At 37.1% G+C, this 19,717-nt stretch overlaps 1 protein-coding gene across 1 annotated transcript in view; it reads left to right on the top strand.

Annotated features, from left to right (window-relative positions):
- The window catches only part of LOC134541701 (nuclear pore membrane glycoprotein 210-like), a 125,489-nt gene extending 113,473 nt beyond the window's left edge, over window positions 1–12,016 (top strand). The window contains exon 15 of the mRNA XM_063385342.1: window positions 9,918–12,016. Coding sequence (XP_063241412.1) covers window positions 9,918–10,063 — 146 coding nt within the window. The 3' untranslated portion in view covers window positions 10,064–12,016. The remainder of the gene's footprint in view (window positions 1–9,917) is intronic.
- Window positions 12,017–19,717: the final 7,701 nt, after the last annotated feature.

Below are 19,717 nucleotides of genomic sequence, written 5' to 3'. Positions count from 1 at the left end.
GACTACGTAGGTACCTGCTCCACCCACTTCCTTCCTCCTTCACTTCCCCTCTTCTTCCCCTCTTCTTCTCCGACAACACTGCACATCAACACAAGACGCGAGTCCAGCTTTCTTTATCTTTATGTCGTTTGAGATACGACTAACTGCGTACGTCTGTCACGCCTCACGACAGTCCTACTGAGAGCGGACAAACTATAATACCAGTCTCTGTATCACTGCCGCTTACAAAATCACCTCCCCCCGCTGTTTGATGCATGCCAAGCTGCCCTGCCCTCAGATAAACCTAGAAAAACACGTTTTTAAATTTTTTCTCAAAAATGTTTACAAAACAAGGAGAGGGGGGGGGGGGGGGGTATACATGGGCGGGGCCTTTACGCGAGCAAATACGGTATTGCATTATATTTAATTAAATGTAAATGGGACCAAAAGAAAATGTAATTAATTGCAGGAAAATGCATCTACAGAGGATGCAAATATGAGGTTTCACTACAAACCAAATATGCTTTGACAATGGCACAGCTTTCAGTAGTACTACTAATTCAGTACAATTTTTGAAGAGACATTGTATAGTCATGGCATTTGTATTTTTATTTTATGACAAAAAGTGGTGGGTTTTTTTTATTAGCTAAATGCAGTGTTAATTTTCAGTGGAAAGTATTGTAATTTTCCCTAAAGGTCGTGCACTTTTTACAGAATTATTTGCATTTTTCTTTAAAATGTCAATAGAATTACTTACTTTTTACAGTACTTCATCTCATTGTTAATAGCAGCATTACAAAGATATACAATGCCCAAGAAAATTATATGTATCTACATGTCCTATAATACAATAAAAATGGGCTAACTGAACATTTTGCTAAAGAACATAAAATATTGATGTTTTGGAGATTTTATTTGGTAGAAGGTGAATGTAACTGTGAGCGGGAACCAAATACAGTAAAACCCTGTTAAGACGTTTTTCAAGGGACTAGATGCAAAGAACTTCTTAAAAGGTAAATACATTTGCTTCATAAAAATCAATTTTAATAGAAAATTACATACTGTTTAACTCAAAATTACTTATCAATTATCGTTGGCACACTGGAAAAACTATACAATTATATCAGTAAATTGAATTTTTTTAATAAGCACAATAAAAAACAATTATCAAAACACCAAATAAAACTAAAATTTACTGTTTAGATAGAAAAATACTGCAATATAGTTGTTTGTTTCAACACATTTTCGTTCTGATGCATCACAAAATTGTCCAGGTCCCATAAACTCTTCCTCACACTATCTGGAACATTTGGTGTTCCATGAACAAATAACCTCAGCTTGTCCAGGTGGTCAAGGGCTTCAGAGTAAGTTGGCGTGGGAGTGGAATCATCTTCATCGCTGTCACCATTGCCAGTCTTATCTTCAGCTAAATGCTTGTGTTGTGCACATAAATCTTCGATGGTTTGTGCTTTGTGGCTTACATGGTAGAACCGCCTCAACTGAGACATAATCTTCAAAAGTGCACGAAAAATTTAGGTGCACTTGAAGAGTTTTCCAATTTGCACTGCATGTAGAAGCACATGCAACTGTTTCACTGTCCTCAAATGCTTCTTCAGGGAAAGTATTGTTAACTTGTTGAGCACCAAAGCCTGCTTTTCTGAAGCAATTGCTAATGATGGTTGAGTCAAGCATTTCCCATAAAGCAGCAAGAAAATGCTGTTTCAGAATTTTTATAATTCCCTGGTCCATGAGTTGTAGTCTGGATGTTGAATTTGGTGGGAAAAATTCAATCTGGATATTTCTAAGGTTAGATATTTTCTTGGGATGAGCAGGGCAGTGATCTATGAAAAGCAAAATCTTCCAATATTTGCACCCCATATTTGCATCCAATACTCTCACATAATTTTCAAAAATGCTGCCTGTCATCCACACAGACTCGTTGTTTGCATACATGCACGGTAATGTCTATGTTGTTAAAACACCGTGTTTTTTTTTTTTGGTTTCCCAATTACCAGCAATAGTAACTTTTCAGTGCCATCCATGACGGCACCCAATATCACTGTCACTCGTTCCTTACTTTTTTTGCCTCCATGGCATGTTTCACCTTTTAAAACAAAGGTTTTGTTCGGAAGCATGTTGAAAAACAGACCACATTCATCGACGTTGAATACATTGTTTGGTTCAAAGTCCCTTATAATTGCAGGCAACTTTGTGTTTATCCAACTCTGGACAGAATCATCACACACACTCTCAGATTCCCTGCTTACAGTTCCTACTCTGTTCTTAAATCTGTCGAGCCAGCCATTCGAAGCATGAAATTCAACACCTAGGTTATGTGCTAATTGTACAGCTTTCTCTCTTAAAATAGGGCCATTCGTTGGAATTCCCTGTCTGTTCTTTAAACCATGCCAAGAGTAAAATTTCAACTTCTTCGTATTTATTAATCTTTATTTTTTTACACTTTGATGAAACATTAGTAGCCAAAAGTTGGTCTTGCTTCATAATGATTCCATTCAAATTAGACAGTGGCATTCCAGGTTTTTTTTGCCATACTCACTCTTGGTATAAAAGGATTCGCATCAACTTTTGATATTAATTTCAGTTTTTCTTCAAACGACAATGCCTTGCGTTTAATGGTTCCTCCACTACTTGCAGATGCCATTATGCACAACACTAAATATTTATTATGCTTGATAACCTTAAAATCACACCTAAAAATATCAAAAAATTAAAAAAGAGTAATGGCTGGTAGTAAATATGGCTTACTGCATATTCGTCACTGATTATAACTCAAATCATTCTCAGTCCATACAAATGCAAGCAGATGATTGGTCGAAAATAAAACTTGTAACAGCGTAAGGCAAGTGGCACAGGTTTCGACGGCCGTGCACGTTTCTCATTTCGTCAGATGTTCTGCCTCGAATGGGGAAATGGTGTGATGATGGAACAGCCTAACAGTATATAAAAATGCAAGTAGATGATTGGTTTAAAATAATACATGTAACAGCATGTGGCGTGTGGCACAGGTTTCGACTGTCGTGCGCGTTTCTCATTCGTCAGATGTTCTGCGTTGAATGGGGGAAATGGCGTGCAGATGGAACAGCATCTCAATGCAAGCAGATGATTGGTCGAAAAATACACTTCTAACAGCGTGCGGCATCTGTCAAAGGTTTCGACGGTCTTGTGCATGTGCAAATTATTTCATTATCGTTCGGAAATAAGTTAATTTTTCAAATTAAAAATAGTGTATAACCGTTTCAAGATAAAAATTATTTTATTTTTCTTCACAAAAGCTGAACGTTATATGCGGGAAGCATCTATTAATGCAAACGTTATGAATGGGAAAAATTAACATAAGGGATATATGGAAGTGATCAAGGGAACAATTTTGTGAACTTAATAAGCGGAAAACATATAATGCAGGAACGTCTTAAAATGGTTTTACTGTACTGAAGTAATTTTTAATGCTTGTAGAAGGTAATTCAGTTGAAAAATTATTTTATCTTGTTGCTAAAGGCTTGGTGTATAATTAAAATCTCTGTCCATTGCATTTCAATGAACCAGCATACAATTAAGATGTGTGCAGGCAAAAATGTGCAGCCTTTGCTTTAGGGTAGAACTAACCTCAAAAAAGTGGTACTGTACATGCAAAAGTAAAAATTAGGGCTGTGCGGGAAAGAATTTTTTGATTCGGGAAATTTTCGGGCGGGAAAAATTTTTTCCCGTGGGAAACTAGAACGGGATCGGGAAAAAAAATTTGAAATATATATACTACTTACCAATCTTTTTTAAAGTATCTATATATATATATATATACGTATATTTTTAATATCCTTTACCATAGTAAAATATAAATAATGCCAAAAAATTAAATAAACATGTAAATATAGTGAAACCAACAATATAATTATGTCTTTAGATTAATATAAAACACTTGTAGTAACTATTAAATCTTCAAAATAATATGTGGTTCTCATGAAGGAACACTAATTCCTCCACATGTTGTGTGGCCAAGGACTCTCTTTTTGTAGACACAATATTGCCTGCTGATGAAAAAACTCTTTCACTTGCTGCTTCTGTAGCTGGTATTCCAAGATACTTCAGTGCTAGCTTGCAAAGGTTTGGCAACAATGAAACATTTTTTCCCCACCATTTCAAAGGATCTTCAGTCTTTGCAAGTAAAGGCATACCCAAATAATTGTGTATTTCACTTTGAGATGTATCACTGAACTTTGAAGAACTGGCTAAGCTGTCAAACTGTTTCCATAATCCACTTTGCGGCTTAACACTGGGTTCAGATACTTGTTCCATGTCTGCAAAAAAAAAGTTTAAATAAGTTAACAAGTCTTTAATTAAATTAAAGTATTTTAAAACAAAATAGTGATAATAAGATTTAATTTTAAAGTTTGTTTCATTAAAATATTTTAAAATTTATTCTAGTGACAATTAAATTTCATACATTTTATTCTGTAATGAAATTAAATTACCTGATAATGTAGCTGTTTGTTGTGATCTTTGCAGCATTGACTGCAAGTGTGTTACTGACAGTGACTTTTCTTCCTCTGGAATCACAACAAACTTGAAGCGAGGATCCACAAGCATTGCAGTGAAATATGGTTCCTGCTTTTCATACATAGGGAATCTGGCTTTAAGAGCAAACAGCAGAGCTTTGGAAAAAACATCTGATCCTCCACTGCTGTTACTGTTGATATGCTCATTCAGGCAAGCTTCCATTGAAAAAAGGACAGGGATTACCATGGATGCTGTTGGTGTCTTGTCACTGCACAGTAGGGTGGTTGCTTCATGAAGGGGTTGAAGAATCGACACATAGTTCTCCACAAGTTGCCACTCACTGACGGTTAAATTATCAACATTGAGTTTAAGCAAATGTTGGGAAAGTGCAGCTTTGTTTTTCAGCAATCTTTCCAACATAAGGAATTCTGAATTCCATCTTGTTGTACAGTCCTGGATAAGTTCCAAACACGGGAGTCCCAACTCTTCTTGAATTTTGTATAGCTGTAAATTTGCTGAGGAGCTGTGCTTGTAATGCCCAACTATTGAACGTGCTTTCTTCAATATTAAGTTCATGCTCTCGGTACTTTTTCTGGCATCACTTAAGGCTAGTTGGAGAGTATGGGCAAAGCACTGTAAATGTGTGAATTTAACTTTACAAAGTGATGAACCCAGTTTGATGTTCCTCCCATTGTCAGTTACCATATAGAGAGGTACTTTAGCCTCTTCAAGTTTTAGAAGGTCCCACTTAGTCAAAATTTTGTTAAGTTTGTCACCAATTGCAGCAGCTGTGTGACTTCCCGAAAAACTTTCACATCCCAAACAATACTTGGACAATGCAAAGTGTTCAACAAAATGGCATGTCACTGCCATGTAGGCATCATTGCTGCGTGATGCCCACAAATCACACGAGAAGGACATAGAGGCTATGCTAGCATTAGCTACAGCCTGAGAAATTTTGTTAGACAGTTTGTCTCGCACTGAATTGTACAAACTAGGTACAACTGACCTCGAAAATGTTGTACGTGATAGGACCTTGTAAAGGGGCTGTGCAGAGTGCAATATTTTCTTGAAGTGCATATTATCCACAACACTGTATGGTACCATGGAACCAGCCATCCACTCTCCAATGTTTTGTGTGATCATTTTTGCTTTAGCATGGTTAGGGTTCCACTGATGAGTATCTTCAATCTTTAACTGCTTGGAAGTAGATGGGCCTACACAAGTAGATGTGTTTTTTGATTCTCCTTCACGTTTTCCTTTAGCATAAAATTCCCTTTTCAACAGAGGGTGTTGTTCCAAATGCCGTATAAACCAGACGTGCTACCATAACTGGTTTTAATAATTTTTTGACACTTTGTACACTTAGCAGTTTGGTTAGCATTCTTTTCATAATACCGCCAAACACCTTTCAACTTTGACGTTATTTTTCCCGAGTTTTCCATATGAATGGCAAATACAACCGGAATTATTAATTACAGACTATCGCGTCTTTCTCTACGGGCAAACAAGTAAACAAGTACAGTAAAAAAATTGAGACAGTTTAACCAACTACCACGAACTACAAAAAGCTGAAGTTTTTATATATTTAATCTCTAGCTTGGTAACTATTATGCGATTAACGGTTTGAAATAAATTTTTTTAACTATTTACGTTTTAAAGCTACTCAATTATGTTTAATTAGAAAGAAACTAATTTTTTTTGGTCCCGGTTTTTAAACACATATTATGATGACAAAAGAATTACCACAAGAATTGCGCGATCTGTTTTCTGTTCGACAATGATGAAGTCCTCTATTAATTAAACTTTTTTTTTTATGTCTGTAGGTTACGTGAGATTTTATGATAATTTTTTAATGTTTTAAATCGGCAGAATACTATTAATTACAAAATATAAGCAATAAACTTAATCGAAGAAGATGTGCCATTAAAAACGTAGCCATTTAATACAAAACTGACGCATTGCTACCATTTTTGACAAGTTTCTTCTCGTGAGTAGTTGCGTTAAAACTATTTCACCTACTTTTATATATGTTTTCTTATAAACATTAAGTGAGGCATTATTTTTATATTTTTAATACCGTTGTATTTCGGATATGTCGTAGGTAGGTAATTACGTTTGTCAAACAAAACCAAATTAATTATAACGAGGTCCGATTTTTTTGTAAAAAAAAAACGTAAATGCATGATCTATAATAGTAATTGTAAAATTATATGAAACTGTTTATGTTTATTTTAAAAGGAAGGATGTTATAGGTTCAGTAGCTGATATATTTTGAGGTTATGTCAGATCTTGTAAAGAAAAACAAATTCCCGAAAATTTCGGGAAATTTATTTTCCCTCCCGACGGGAAAAATAACTTGGCATTCCCGAAGTTTTTCCCGAATTTCGGGATCCGCACAGGCCTAGTAAAAATGTAAACCTGTAAAGTCAACAAGGATCGTAAACATGTTAAAATAAAAAAACCTTTTGTGTAGTAAATCACTCGTTTTTCCTAACAATTTTTTTAAAATTTCTTTAATGATTTCTTAACTATTCATTCTGCCTGATGTCTCGCTTTTTTTAAATTTGATCATAAGCGTAATAAACACCAGCAGGTAGAACATTGCAATAATAGTGCAGGCTACTTTCTTTTATTTTTGCCAAGAGCAATGTGTAAGTTGCAATTTGTTACAAGAATAGTATTCATAGAACGGCAGATATAGAAGAAGCACTTCTTAGTTAAATGGCTGCTGGTCATTAACAAAATACAGCATTGAACACTCAAAATATCGAACGACATATTGATTGTTTAGATTTCAGTGTCTAGTTGCTTGCATTGACATATATTAGTATTGAAGAATATTATCTTATGTGACGTCGTTTTTTTAAATAGCAAATGTTTTAGACTGATAAAACATGAACAATAGTTAGAAAAATAGTGTATACAATTATTATTTTAATCAATGTAAGTTTATTTTTAAGCATCAATTTCGCAGTATTATGAGTGTGGAGGTGAATGCCCAGTATTTTATAAAAAGTGAAAAATTCAAGTTTGCCCCTAAAACCACATAGAAATTTGCATAAAAATCAGCATTTTCACAAATGCAGTAAATGCATGTCCTTAGTCATGCCTATTGTCACTTTCCTTTTTTACATTCTTTACCTTTAGTTGATTGAAGCAAAAAAAATTTTTAATATTTCCTTCTCTGAAATAATTTTTATATTACTTTAACACGAACAATAATGTTCAACAAAAACAGAAAAAGCTGCTTACAAATTACTGTAGTTTTCCATAGTCTGTTTATTTTGTGTTTTGTCAAGATAGAGAGGTATAAGGAGAATGTTCTGTGCAAATGGGTTTCTCATATGTTGCATACACTTATGTTGTATTCAATTTTTTTTTCTGTGAAGACAGATTAACACAACACTGGTAAACACTTCCTTTTGACTTCATGATGGCTATGTTTTTCCAGGTAATGAATATTCATCTTTGAGTTTGGTTTGCCCACCTCAACACCACCCTTTGTTAGACTGTAAAGAGCTCTCCTGTTACTAGAGAAATTTCTTTCTTATTGTTTCTCAACATACCAATGATTTAGTGCTCACCTCTAGAAGTTCACTCGCTAGTTCCATTGTGAAATTTTGTCTCTTTAGTTTTTACTGGAGAAATAATAAACTTCACTACACTGCCTCTAGTGTTGCTACATTTATTGGTCCTTCAGGTTACTTGTTAGCTAATATTTATTAATTACTCTTGTAAAACTCTGAGAATCAACCAAAGCATACTCTTGGATGCTATACTTGGCTGATCTGTTTAGAATATACTGTTTTAACTTGCAGCATTCTCTGAATGCCTCCAGAATTTGGTCAACTGCGTATTCACCCACTTAATAATTGTCTTTACTGTAAAAAAACTTTTAAAATATGTTTCATACTGGAAAAGGAGCTTCCAACACTCAACAATAGTTTTAGCACTTTTTGCTACAGAATTTACCCCAGCAGGGTTTGTTTGCCTCCTTAATATCTTTAAAAAGTTCTTAATTTTTCGTGGAGGACTTTCAAAGGCCTTTATTCAATACAGTTTACTAAGAATCCGTAACAACTCCTTAATTAAGACTGAGCATGTGCAAGTAATGGATAAATACGGGTATTTTATTGTGCTTTTGTTTCTGACTTGGCCGCAAACAAAGCTTTGTGCATATGCAGCACAATTGGGGAATTTTAGGCCATGTGATTAGATTTTGTGTGTAAAAAAAATTTGAACTTTTTTTTTCGTATTTTGTATCTCACTTTTAAAATAACACTTGTGTTTTGCTGTCTTACTTTGAACTTACAAAATAACTGTAATTAAAATTACATAGTATCAAATTTAATGTTACAGATATAAATTTCAGATAGACACTATGCTTGGATTATATATGTGTTCCAGTGATAATTCTAGACAATAGGGGCTTATCTGTAAGAATTGAAATTACAAACAAATAGTTAATAGACCAAAAATAATTATTACATTGTTATTTTCTTAAGGGATTTTGGTGGTGGTACAATTATTTTCTAACTCTTGGTAGTGGTGAAGGTGATTAAGTAAAGGTGTCCTTAAACACTCCTTAATTTTTGATTGCACAAGAGAATAGGAACCATGTCCAAGAGGATGGAGTACATGTAGTGTTTCCTTGTTCGCATGTTAGGACGAGGAGGGTGTATTGACCACTCTGTTTGTTGTCCTTTCCTAAATATACAGGCAGAATAGCAGCAGGAATATCCTAATACTCTTAGGTTTTGGAGTCCTTACCACAATACTGTTTGTTTTTTCTGCATTACATCATCCTGAAGCCAAAAGAGAGATTATTAGTTATTATATGATGAAAACTCTATACTTGTTGAAAATATATACTATTATATATTTATCGCATATGATAGCTAAAGATAAAAACATAACATTATTTGTTAGTTACCTTCTTTCCCGATCCAGCTAGTTTCTGTAAAGCTAACTACAATTTTTTCTCCCTCAACTCATTTTCACAAAATACATTCCAGGATCACTACACAGAAACTAAACAGAATTTAAAGTGTTGCTAACACTAATAATGTTCACAAAAGTCTTCTGCAGTATCATAAATGCAACTAGTAATGGGACGAGGAAAATGCTCACATACTACGCACACCAGAGAACAGAACTTTTTAAATGTCAATGAGGCATCATTCCTTGAAACCAACTTACTTTCATCTTTTAGAAGTTGAAAACTAAGCTAGTTGAGAGTACAAGGCCTCTTCATCTGCAAAAATAGGGAAAGAAAAGATGACAACAAAAGGGTGTATTGGAAACAATATAGAATAGATAGTGGATATGGATAGTTGTTAGTGATGGTTATTCAGAGATCATGCTTAGTTCCATCAACCACAGAAGCCTCGGAGACTCAGGAATGATGTGTTGTAATGTTGCAGTGTCGGGCCAGAGCAACTATGCAGACACTCCGCAGGCGCTCATGGCACAGTCACTCCTGCGCTCCAGAGCAGGTGTCGACACCAGTGCCTCTCAGTACGGGACAGTGACACCCACAACGCTCCATCGCAGCAGGCGGTTCTTGTGACTAGCGCACTGCAGTGCAGTGACGTTATAGAGCAGGTGTCGACACCAGTGCCTCTCAGTACGGGACAGTGACACCCACAACGCTCCATCGCAGCAGGCGGTTCTTGTGACTAGCGCACTGCAGTGCAGTGACGTTATAGAGCAGGTGTCAACACCAGTGCCTCTCAGTACGGGACAGCGACACCCACAACGCTCCATCGCAGCAGGCGGTTCTTGTGACTAGCGCACTGCGGTGCAGTGACGTTATAGAGCAGGTGTCAACACCAGTGCCTCTCAGTACGGGACAGCAACACCCACAATGCTCCATCGCAGCAGGCGGTTCTTGTGACTAGCGCACTGCGGTGCAGTGACGTTATAGAGCAGGTGTCGACACCAGTGCCTCTCAGTACGGGACAGCGACACCCACAACGCTCCATCGCAGCAGGCGGTTCTTGTGACTAGCGCACTGTGCTGCAGTGACGTTATAGAGCAGGTGTCAACACCAGTGCCTCTCAGTGCGGGACAGCGACACCCACAACGCTCCATCGCAGCAGGCGGTTCTTGTGACTAGCGCACTGTGCTGCAGTGACGTTATAGAGCAGGTGTCGACACCAGTGCCTCTCAGTGCGGGACAGCGACACCCACAACGCTCCATCGCAGCAGGCGGTTCTTGTGACTAGCGCACTGCAGTGCAGTGACGTTATAGAGCAAGTGTCGACACCAGTGCCTCTCAGTACGGGACAGTGACACCCACAACGCTCCATCGCAGCAGGCGGTTCTTGTGACTAGCGCACTGCGGTGCAGTGACGTTATAGAGCAGGTGTCGACACCAGTGCCTCTCAGTACGGGACAGCGACACCCACAACGCTCCATCGCAGCAGGCGGTTCTTGTGACTAGCGCACTGCGGTGCAGTGACGTTATTGGTGGTGCAGTGATGTTATTGGTGTTGCATGATTGTTAGCACAGACTTACCTAAATTTGTTGTCAGTGCTGTTTTTAGCTAAGGAAAGGACAAATTCTAGTCAATAACATTGGGTTGTGACATGATGAACCGCACATTTTTTGAAAAACTTTTTGTTCTCATTTGGTTTCGAGTTGTTAAAAGTAATTTATTTATGTTATAACAAATAGCTATTGCAGCTGTATGTCCAAAAAAATTTTATTGTACCATATGTGTCAAAATATTCCTCTTGTGTAGGATAATTTGTTGTAGGATAATTTTCATAAAAATAGAAAACAAGCGAATTTTTCGTATCTTTATTGACATTTTGTATTAAACCTGCAATTAATAAAAGTTTGTACCAATTAATGTAAAAGTATTTTTTATTAGTACTTACATTAAAAAAAAGTTTTTGTATCCAAGTTTATAAATTCTGTAGTCAACTTAAGTAGGTAATGTGTTTATCTTTTATTATGTAGTGTGTATAGAGACACATCTAGTAATTGCTTGTAATGGTAAGCTTATTCCAATTTTAATGTTTCATGATTTTTGGTAGGAAATTTTGATGTAGTGTTTGGAATCAGTCAAAGTTTTTGTTAAACAAAGAAATGTGGTTTTGTATGTAAATATATTTAACCTGTAATTGGTCACATGTTGTACAATTTTTTAGGCAAATGGGTGATCCACATGTTGCACATTTTTTTAAATTTTTGTTTCAAAAAACAAATTAATAAATCTCATTTTCAGGAAGTATGTTCCAGAATCACTGCCAAAAAAAACTGCATCTGCAGTGTCACTTCAGGGATAATATTCACATCCCTCCTTTTTGGTTTCACAAACGCAACTGGTCACAACGATGAGAAAAGTTCTCACATACTATGCCCACCGTTAAACAGAGAACTTTTTCAAGCTCAGGATGTTGGCCCATGAAAGTTGAAAACTCAGAGTGGAGGTAAAGGCTGCTTTGACTTGTCTTCAAAAATAAAACAATATTTTTTTAGGTTGAGAGGAATGCTCATAAAGTGACCAATGATGATTTTAATGTTTGACAAAAAAATTTTCATTAATAATACAGTAGCAGGGTGGCTACAGACCAGGAAAATTGGGAAAAAAAATCAGGGAATTTGAAAAAATTAAGGAAAACCTGAAAAAATCAAGGATTTTTTTTTATTGGTCAGGGAATTTTTTGAGATGAGTTTGTAATTTGGTTTCTTCCATGGCCAATCGTTATAAAAATATGAGTAAGCGTATTATTTTCAGAATAGTGTGTGCATATTACTATATTCATTCAATAATCCACCCAGTTTTTTTAATGTGTGTTTAAAAGCATGGTGCGTGGCTTATTTTTCAAGGCAACACTGCATAACAAAAGTTCCTTCAGGCTCCAATGTTGGTTAACCTCTTGTTGGTTAATGACAACAGACATCATGCATGTATGTAGTTTGAAAGTGCCTATATTTGTGAAAAAGACGTTGCAATGATTACTGAATGTTTGCAGTGATTATCTACAGCGGCTGAAAACCCCTAAAACTATTCAAATTGATGAGAAAATGGGAAATCATGTTATGAAAGAAAGTTAGCGTGTACATGACTGAAAGGAAAAAATAATATTGCGTCCATATTTTTAATGGCACTTCACTGCAATAAACAAAACTTCTTCATGACCAATTTTTTCCTTTCTTTCTTCAAGATAAACATAGCTTTCACAGTTAATACATAAATAAAATTTATTCTGCCTAATATCTTTAGAGACATGTATTTACAATTTACTTAGAGAATTTTAGTGGGAATATTGAAATTTTAATAGTATTCGTGCGGCAAGACTATACTGTGAAAAAAATGACTGGTAGACATCTATAACGGTACCAAGAATGTTATATTATTTTTACAGGAAACCTTAAGGCATGTTATAATTGGAATGATTATGCAAGTTTGGAATAAAAAGATAAATAGAAAGTTGAAATATGATTCTAAGGTCTATGTTTAAGTTTGATGCAAGACTTATTCCAATCAATTATTTTTGTTTATGTGGTGCGAGGCTTATTTGAGTGTATTACAATCATTCCTCAAGAGGGTGTTGTGATACAAGTAGTGAGGTTAGGTTACATTTTACAACTACTGTGATATTGTGAAAATGATCAGTTAAGTTAGGTTAGCTATTAGTGGGGTGCGGGATTTCAACTTTCATGAAAAACTTTGGGAGGGCATTACTTTTTATCCCGTCAGGAGGGAATAATATTTTTCCCGATATTTTCGGCAAGAACCTAAATTGCTCACGTTCGAAAAAATTTGAGCTTCTATTAATAACAGCGGGCCATTTGGCCTACAACAAAATAACAGACAACAAATGTTTATGAAAAATTGCACATTTAATATCGAGAGATGGCAGCACAATAGTTTTTTTCCACACACACATACAAGGAAATTACGATTAAATTTTATTTTGAGGTTAATTGAGGTCTACAAAATTAGGGGAGTTTTACATGAGTAGGTATTATTACTCACACTAATTCTGTAAAATTTTACGTGCGGCAGTAGGTGACGTTCCGTATTATGGTTTCATTTGTTTAGTTAATGTTTAACAGGGCTGATGAAAATACACATATTTGGAACTATTTTGCAAGAAGCAACGATAAACTAAGTGCCAAATGCAATACATGCAGTAAAAGTATTGAAACAAGCTACGCTAGCACACATGTCTCATAAGTCATAAGGCATTTGATGCAACACCCAAATGTGAAGAAAGAATATGAGACGCAGCAAGAACTGTTACGACCACTGCTTGTAAATACTTATGCTTCACCACCAGGTCCATCAAAATAAATATGTATTGAAGATACATACCATTGGTCTTCTCATCATCCAAAGGCAAAACTCATGATGAGAAACATTGCTGAATGGTTGTCTGATTCTATGCTGCCGTTGTCACACACATTTCTGGTGTAACGTAAATGTCCCCTTAAAAAAACTTTCAAATAAAAAAATAACAAATGTGATTTTGTCTATATATCTGTGCCTCTATATCTATTTTACTTTTAATTAAGTGAACATAGAACAAAACATGATCACAGTAAACAGGTTAAAAATCAACTTAACTTACATATATGTTTTGCCAAATATATTAAAATTATAACATTTGCTATATGGGTTGCCAAATATATTAAAACTATAACATTTGATGTATGGGCCGGCCCTAATTAGAATATTATTATTAGGTTACATTTGGCATAGTTAAACAGAATAAGAAACAATAAAAGGTCAAGATAAACAATCCCAGAGTTTTAATTTTAAGTGCTTAGAGCTATTAAAGTCCTCTAAGTAATAGTTTTGGATGTTACAGTCTCTTCAAAGTAGTAATCTAATTGTCACGCTGTAGACATCACTGAGAATTTGTTGGTATGGATATTTGAAATTAGCTGGCCGAAAGTGATGTGTTACGGGCTACCAGGGCACCTTAGCTGTCCTGGGTCCCTGAGGAAGGGAACGAGGATGCGGTCATCATGCCCGCTCCAGGCTCTTGAACCCTGCCAAACAGGGAGTAGCTCGTAGCGCTCAGGAAGGTAGCACGCCAGGATGCGAGGCGAAGACAAACGCCAAATACGCGCTTGCGGTTGCCGAGGACGCTTCCATAAATTAGGATAATTGGGAATTTAGCAAAGTATAACAATTTATACTAGGCACACAGACTAATTACTGGTTAAGATAAAAATTAGGGAAAATATCCCTTGACTAGCCGACTACATTTTCGTACGACGACCGAAATCTTGCTGTGTGCAGGCCGAGGATTCAAAATGGTCAGTCTGCTAGCGCGGTGCGGAGTCCCTTCGTGGCGGAAACAACGCTTAATTAAAAACACGAGCTTGATTTCGTACGAAAGGGGGGGGGGGGGGGGGGGGGGGTTCCGGCTTCCGGGCCGAAAGAGGTTCCAAAGATTTCCGAGTGTATGGCATATAAACACCTGTATCGATATCTCAATGTTGTTGTTAGAAGCTCGAGCGGGGCGTCATCTCTTGGGTGGTGGCAGAAACAGAACACAAATCGACTTGGTGCAGCTCGCACGAGTGCACTGCTAAAACAAGGAGGCTTATGGAAGAGACTGGTGTAGCTAACTGGCGGCTCGCAAAAGTACAGGGCACTGCTTGTGGCATGAGTCGCCAGGTGGCAGGCTGAGCTTGACCACTGATCGGAGGAGTTGCTAATTTCGCCACAAGAAGGCAGAGTCGGTACGTCAGGACACTGGTGTTCAGACCTTGAGACAGGTCGCCCCTGCCCAGGGTTAAGGACCAGTCAGTGCTCTGGAAAGCCTGGGGGGGAAAAAAGGGGGGGGGGAAACTACGATGACAGTGGGAACAAGGTTACTGAGCCCGGAGACGTGACTGAGTGTTTGGTAAAACGACTCGCGAATCTGCTTTGAGGTGCTTGCCTCAGGAGATCTCCAAGAAAAACAGGGCCCTGGGAAAACGCAGGGATAAGCCATCTTGATCACGACTCGGAGGGGAATTACGGGTGACGGGCATGCATTAAAGCGGGGATAAGACGAGGCACAGGCAGGCTCGCAAAGACTCAGCATAAATCAGATCTATCGCTGGGAACAGATTGGGGAGTCTAGCCTGACAAAGATTAAGTGGGAGTGTACAGAGAGCGGAAAAAGTTTAAGTTTTAGTTATAAAATTACTGGTAAAATTATAGTTCAAAATCCAAATTTACAATTGTGCCAAAAAATGCTAATTGGCAGTGTAGTAGAAAATAAAAATTTCCAGAAACTCATGCATTCAGCTCAACCGTTGTATACAGTACCATCCATAACCACATTCTCCAGGAAGGAAATTCCAAATCTACATGCTTCTGTGAAAACGAGAATCTCCGAGTAATTTTTTAAGCCATTGTCAATGTTCAGTCAATGTCATTTTCTTGTGACTTAATGGACATCATGCAGTGAGGATCCTTTCTTGGCATTAACTTGTCATTTCATCAACTTCACTCTTACAAAGTACTGTCTCGGCTGTGTTATTTTTTCAGAGAGCTTCGAAACATTACCAATAGGCAACAAAATTACTGACATTTTGAATGAGTGTAACATCATAAATAACATCAGTACACGTATTCCACTGTTTATTATTACTAACAATGCGACAAACATCAAGCTGGGGTCTAGTCTTTGCTAAGCACCTCTGACACACTTGCATTGTTTTGCTCATAACTTACAGCTTGCTCTTAGTGATGTTAAAAAATCTTACGAAGGAATGGGACATATGAAAAAAATAAAGGCTCGTGGCATTGTAGGTCATTACAAGCCCAGTGCATCAGCAACTTCTGCCATTCACAAATATTAAAAAAAAAATGGAACTAGACAGTTTAGAATTAATTCAAGTCTGTGTGACTAGATGGAATTTGGAGTACTTCATGCTTGACAGGCAACTTAAAAACAAACTTGTTCTCTCAAGATCTGGCAGAGACAAATGTTGACAATCTTAGTGTGAGTGAGTGGCGACTTTTTGAAGGTTACGTAAACATTCTTAAACCACTGCATGAAGCCACAGAAGAACTTTCTGGAGAAAGGATACCTACAGCTTCAATGGTTATTCCAGTTTTGTTTTCAATTGAGACATTTTTTAATAACTACACTGAAACTCGTTCTAGTGAAATTTGGTCTGGTGTCACATTTTGTAGGGCATTACATTTTGGATTGAAGGCATGCTTTCCTTTATATCAAAGGCAAGAGCCATATTTTACAGGAAAGTTTTTAGACCCACGCTTCAAAGCTGTTGTGTCTGTCAATGAAGAACATCTTGCTGTTAACACTTTACGGAAAAAACTTGACAGCTTCCTAAAAGAAGACACTGAATCAGGTAAAGTGCTGACACATTTGATTATTTACTATTGCAAAAATATAAACGATAACAAGGTCAATTGTGCATACGATTGTTCTTTTTAATAAAATTTATATGTCCAAAGGATAAAACATGTTTGGCCCTGGGTTTTCCTATTACCGAAACTGCCATGGCAGTCAATGTGTTAATATTAACACATCAACTTAATCATAATTTGTAAACAACTTGGTACATCTCACAAAATCATAACAGGAGTAAATTCTTACTGTGGCCAGCTTTAGCTAAATTTAATATAATTTGGATGTAAAATTTATTGGGTGGTATTCTACAGTCCATAGCAGTTAATAGGCCTACAGTATGGCTTTTATTATTTTCTGCAATAAATAGACCAACAACCTGGTTTCTTACTTTTAGTTAGCATCCCAGATGTTTGTTAAAGGTTTAAGGTATTTTTTTCTTTATTTTGCAGGCACTCAAAAAACTGAATCGGTCCTCCTTGTGGCATGAAAATGATAATTTAGCTGCAAAGTCTCTATTAGATGCTAATCCAAACACAGAGGAGGTGACAACATATTTAAATATGCCGCCTAGAGAGAACTGGAGACCCACTGAAGTGGTGGGAACAAAATTAGATGATAGGTACTGCCAAATTTATGCAAGTTAGCAGAGGCATATCTGGGAATACCAGCAATTGAAACTACCTGTGAAAGGGTTTTCTCATCCGCTGGAAATATGATGTCTTCAAAGCGAGAATCTTTACCCACCTAGCTTGAAGAACTGGTTTTCTTGTATGAAAACAAAACATTATACTGTTACGAATTATTAAAATGAAAATAATAATTTGTCATGTGGGAAACTACTGGGTTCGAAATGGATAGCCCAATTAAAGATTTTACTACACAGTTTTATTGATTGCCAATATTTACATCACTAACAAATAATCTTCTAATAACCAATTACCCTTAAAAATGTTTATTTCCCTGTCACTCGGTTTTTACACACCTCGCTGAGCCGCACCTCTGGCACAACTCTCGCCGCAGCACCCCTCGTGGACTTCCATTACGGAACTCTGTTGCCGCACTCTGCCACCGCCGTCGCACTTTCCTTCGCCGAGGATCCACTTGAGGCTCTGCTCAGAACTTCGCTCGGGACTCTCGCTGTACCCGCGGCACTCTCGCCACCCAACTATCACCGAGAAACTCCTCGCCCAGGAACTCTGCCGCACCCGCGGCACTATCGCCCAGACACTTGCCCCGGAACTGAACTCCCAACTGCCTCGGAGGCCGACGTCCTGAGCTTATATAGGCCCAGGCGCCACTTCTAGAAGTCGCAGGCGCGGCTGGAGCCTGTCGCGTCATTCCGCGCCAACCCGACGCCAGACATCTCTAGAAAGGCGTCTGCAGATCGCATGGCGGCGCCAGAACTCCCCAGCTGCCAGGTGTCAGGTGTAAGGTTAACGTGTCAACGGCAGAGGCTCACTAGGAGAGCGGAGGGAAGGAGGGGGGGAAGCAACGACCCTTGTAATCTACCAGGCGCACACGGCACGTCTAACGTCGCGGCAGCCACGTGACGGTAGTGGCCGTGTGGGGCCACCAGCCAGCTCTGAACCTGCACGCGCCGCGACCCTGCTCACGTTCTTTAACATTATACTAAAAGCTTGTCTTCCAAAGAGATCACAAACATTTCCTCAGAAGATGATGCAACTCAAAAGTGTAAAGAATGTTATGAACATTGTTTAGTTTCTTTAGGGATTAGTAGTTAATGTGGTATTTTATTAGTATTTTATTAGTAGTTAATGTGGTATTTTATTTTTATTTTTAGAACTTAATGTTGTGGTAAAAATATTACAAATATTATAAGTTTGCTCTCATTCTCTATATATAGCTTATAATGTATTTTCCCGATTTTTCCTGATTTCCCCTCCCAAATTTTTCCACATGCTCAATTTCCTTTCCCGCACACCCCAATTAGCTACATAAAAAATTGTGAAATATTGTTTCAATAATTAGTTAGGAATTACCAATATAATGAAGCTAACTAACAGTTAACACAGTTTAAAGTAAATTACATAACCCCTCTTTAAAATGGTCAATTACTGGTAAACTATTTGTAGTATCACAATGCCCTATTAGATAATAATTGGGAAACATGCCAAGAAGTAAAGAAATAAGTTTTTTGGAATTTTTATTATATTTGCGGAAAAGTGGCTCTTCTTTTGGTAACTTAATCGTCTGTTACAATTTGTTGGGGTTAGTTATATAATCTCATAATGTTTTTACTCTGTGAGTTTTGTACTTGATAGTAAACAATTAGAATTATATATCACATTTATATTGCCCCCCCTACCATGAATCAGTGGCGGACCTAGACTCTGCGGGGCCCTGGACAATTTATTTCAGGGGGGGGGCCTTTGGAACCCCTTGGGTGGGGGGGGGGGGGTCTTATCAGACTGGAGTATGGAATACCACTGGAAAAAAAGGGATTTGTGGTCACTCTCCCGGAAAATTAGAAAATTAAACTTTTGAGCCTATATGAAACCTAAATTTCGACGATGGTAAAGAATTTTTTTTCGTGGTTAATTGTAATTGGGTTAGTTTTATTAATGCATACAATTTAATTCTGGTGAAATCTGGTCATTTTATAAGTCTATAAAAGCTGTCAATATTTTTGAAAGTGAAATCATAAAAAAAATATAAAAAATCAAAAGCAAAAACAAAAAAAAATATTTCCTTTTTTTCATTTACATACATACGATATTTTTTCACATGAAATAAAATTATACAAAGAAGAAAAATAAAAATACGAAAATAAATTTTAATTGTTTTTGTACAAATACTCAAATATATGCCACATGTAAATGAGGGCTAATTTATATATGTACTTAGCTGTTTAGGCTATATAATT

The sequence above is a fragment of the Bacillus rossius genome (genome assembly GCF_032445375.1).
Source record: "Bacillus rossius redtenbacheri isolate Brsri chromosome 4 unlocalized genomic scaffold, Brsri_v3 Brsri_v3_scf4_1, whole genome shotgun sequence".
Lineage (NCBI taxonomy): Eukaryota > Metazoa > Arthropoda > Insecta > Phasmatodea > Bacillidae > Bacillus > Bacillus rossius.
This window is presented reverse-complemented; position numbering and strand designations above follow the sequence as displayed.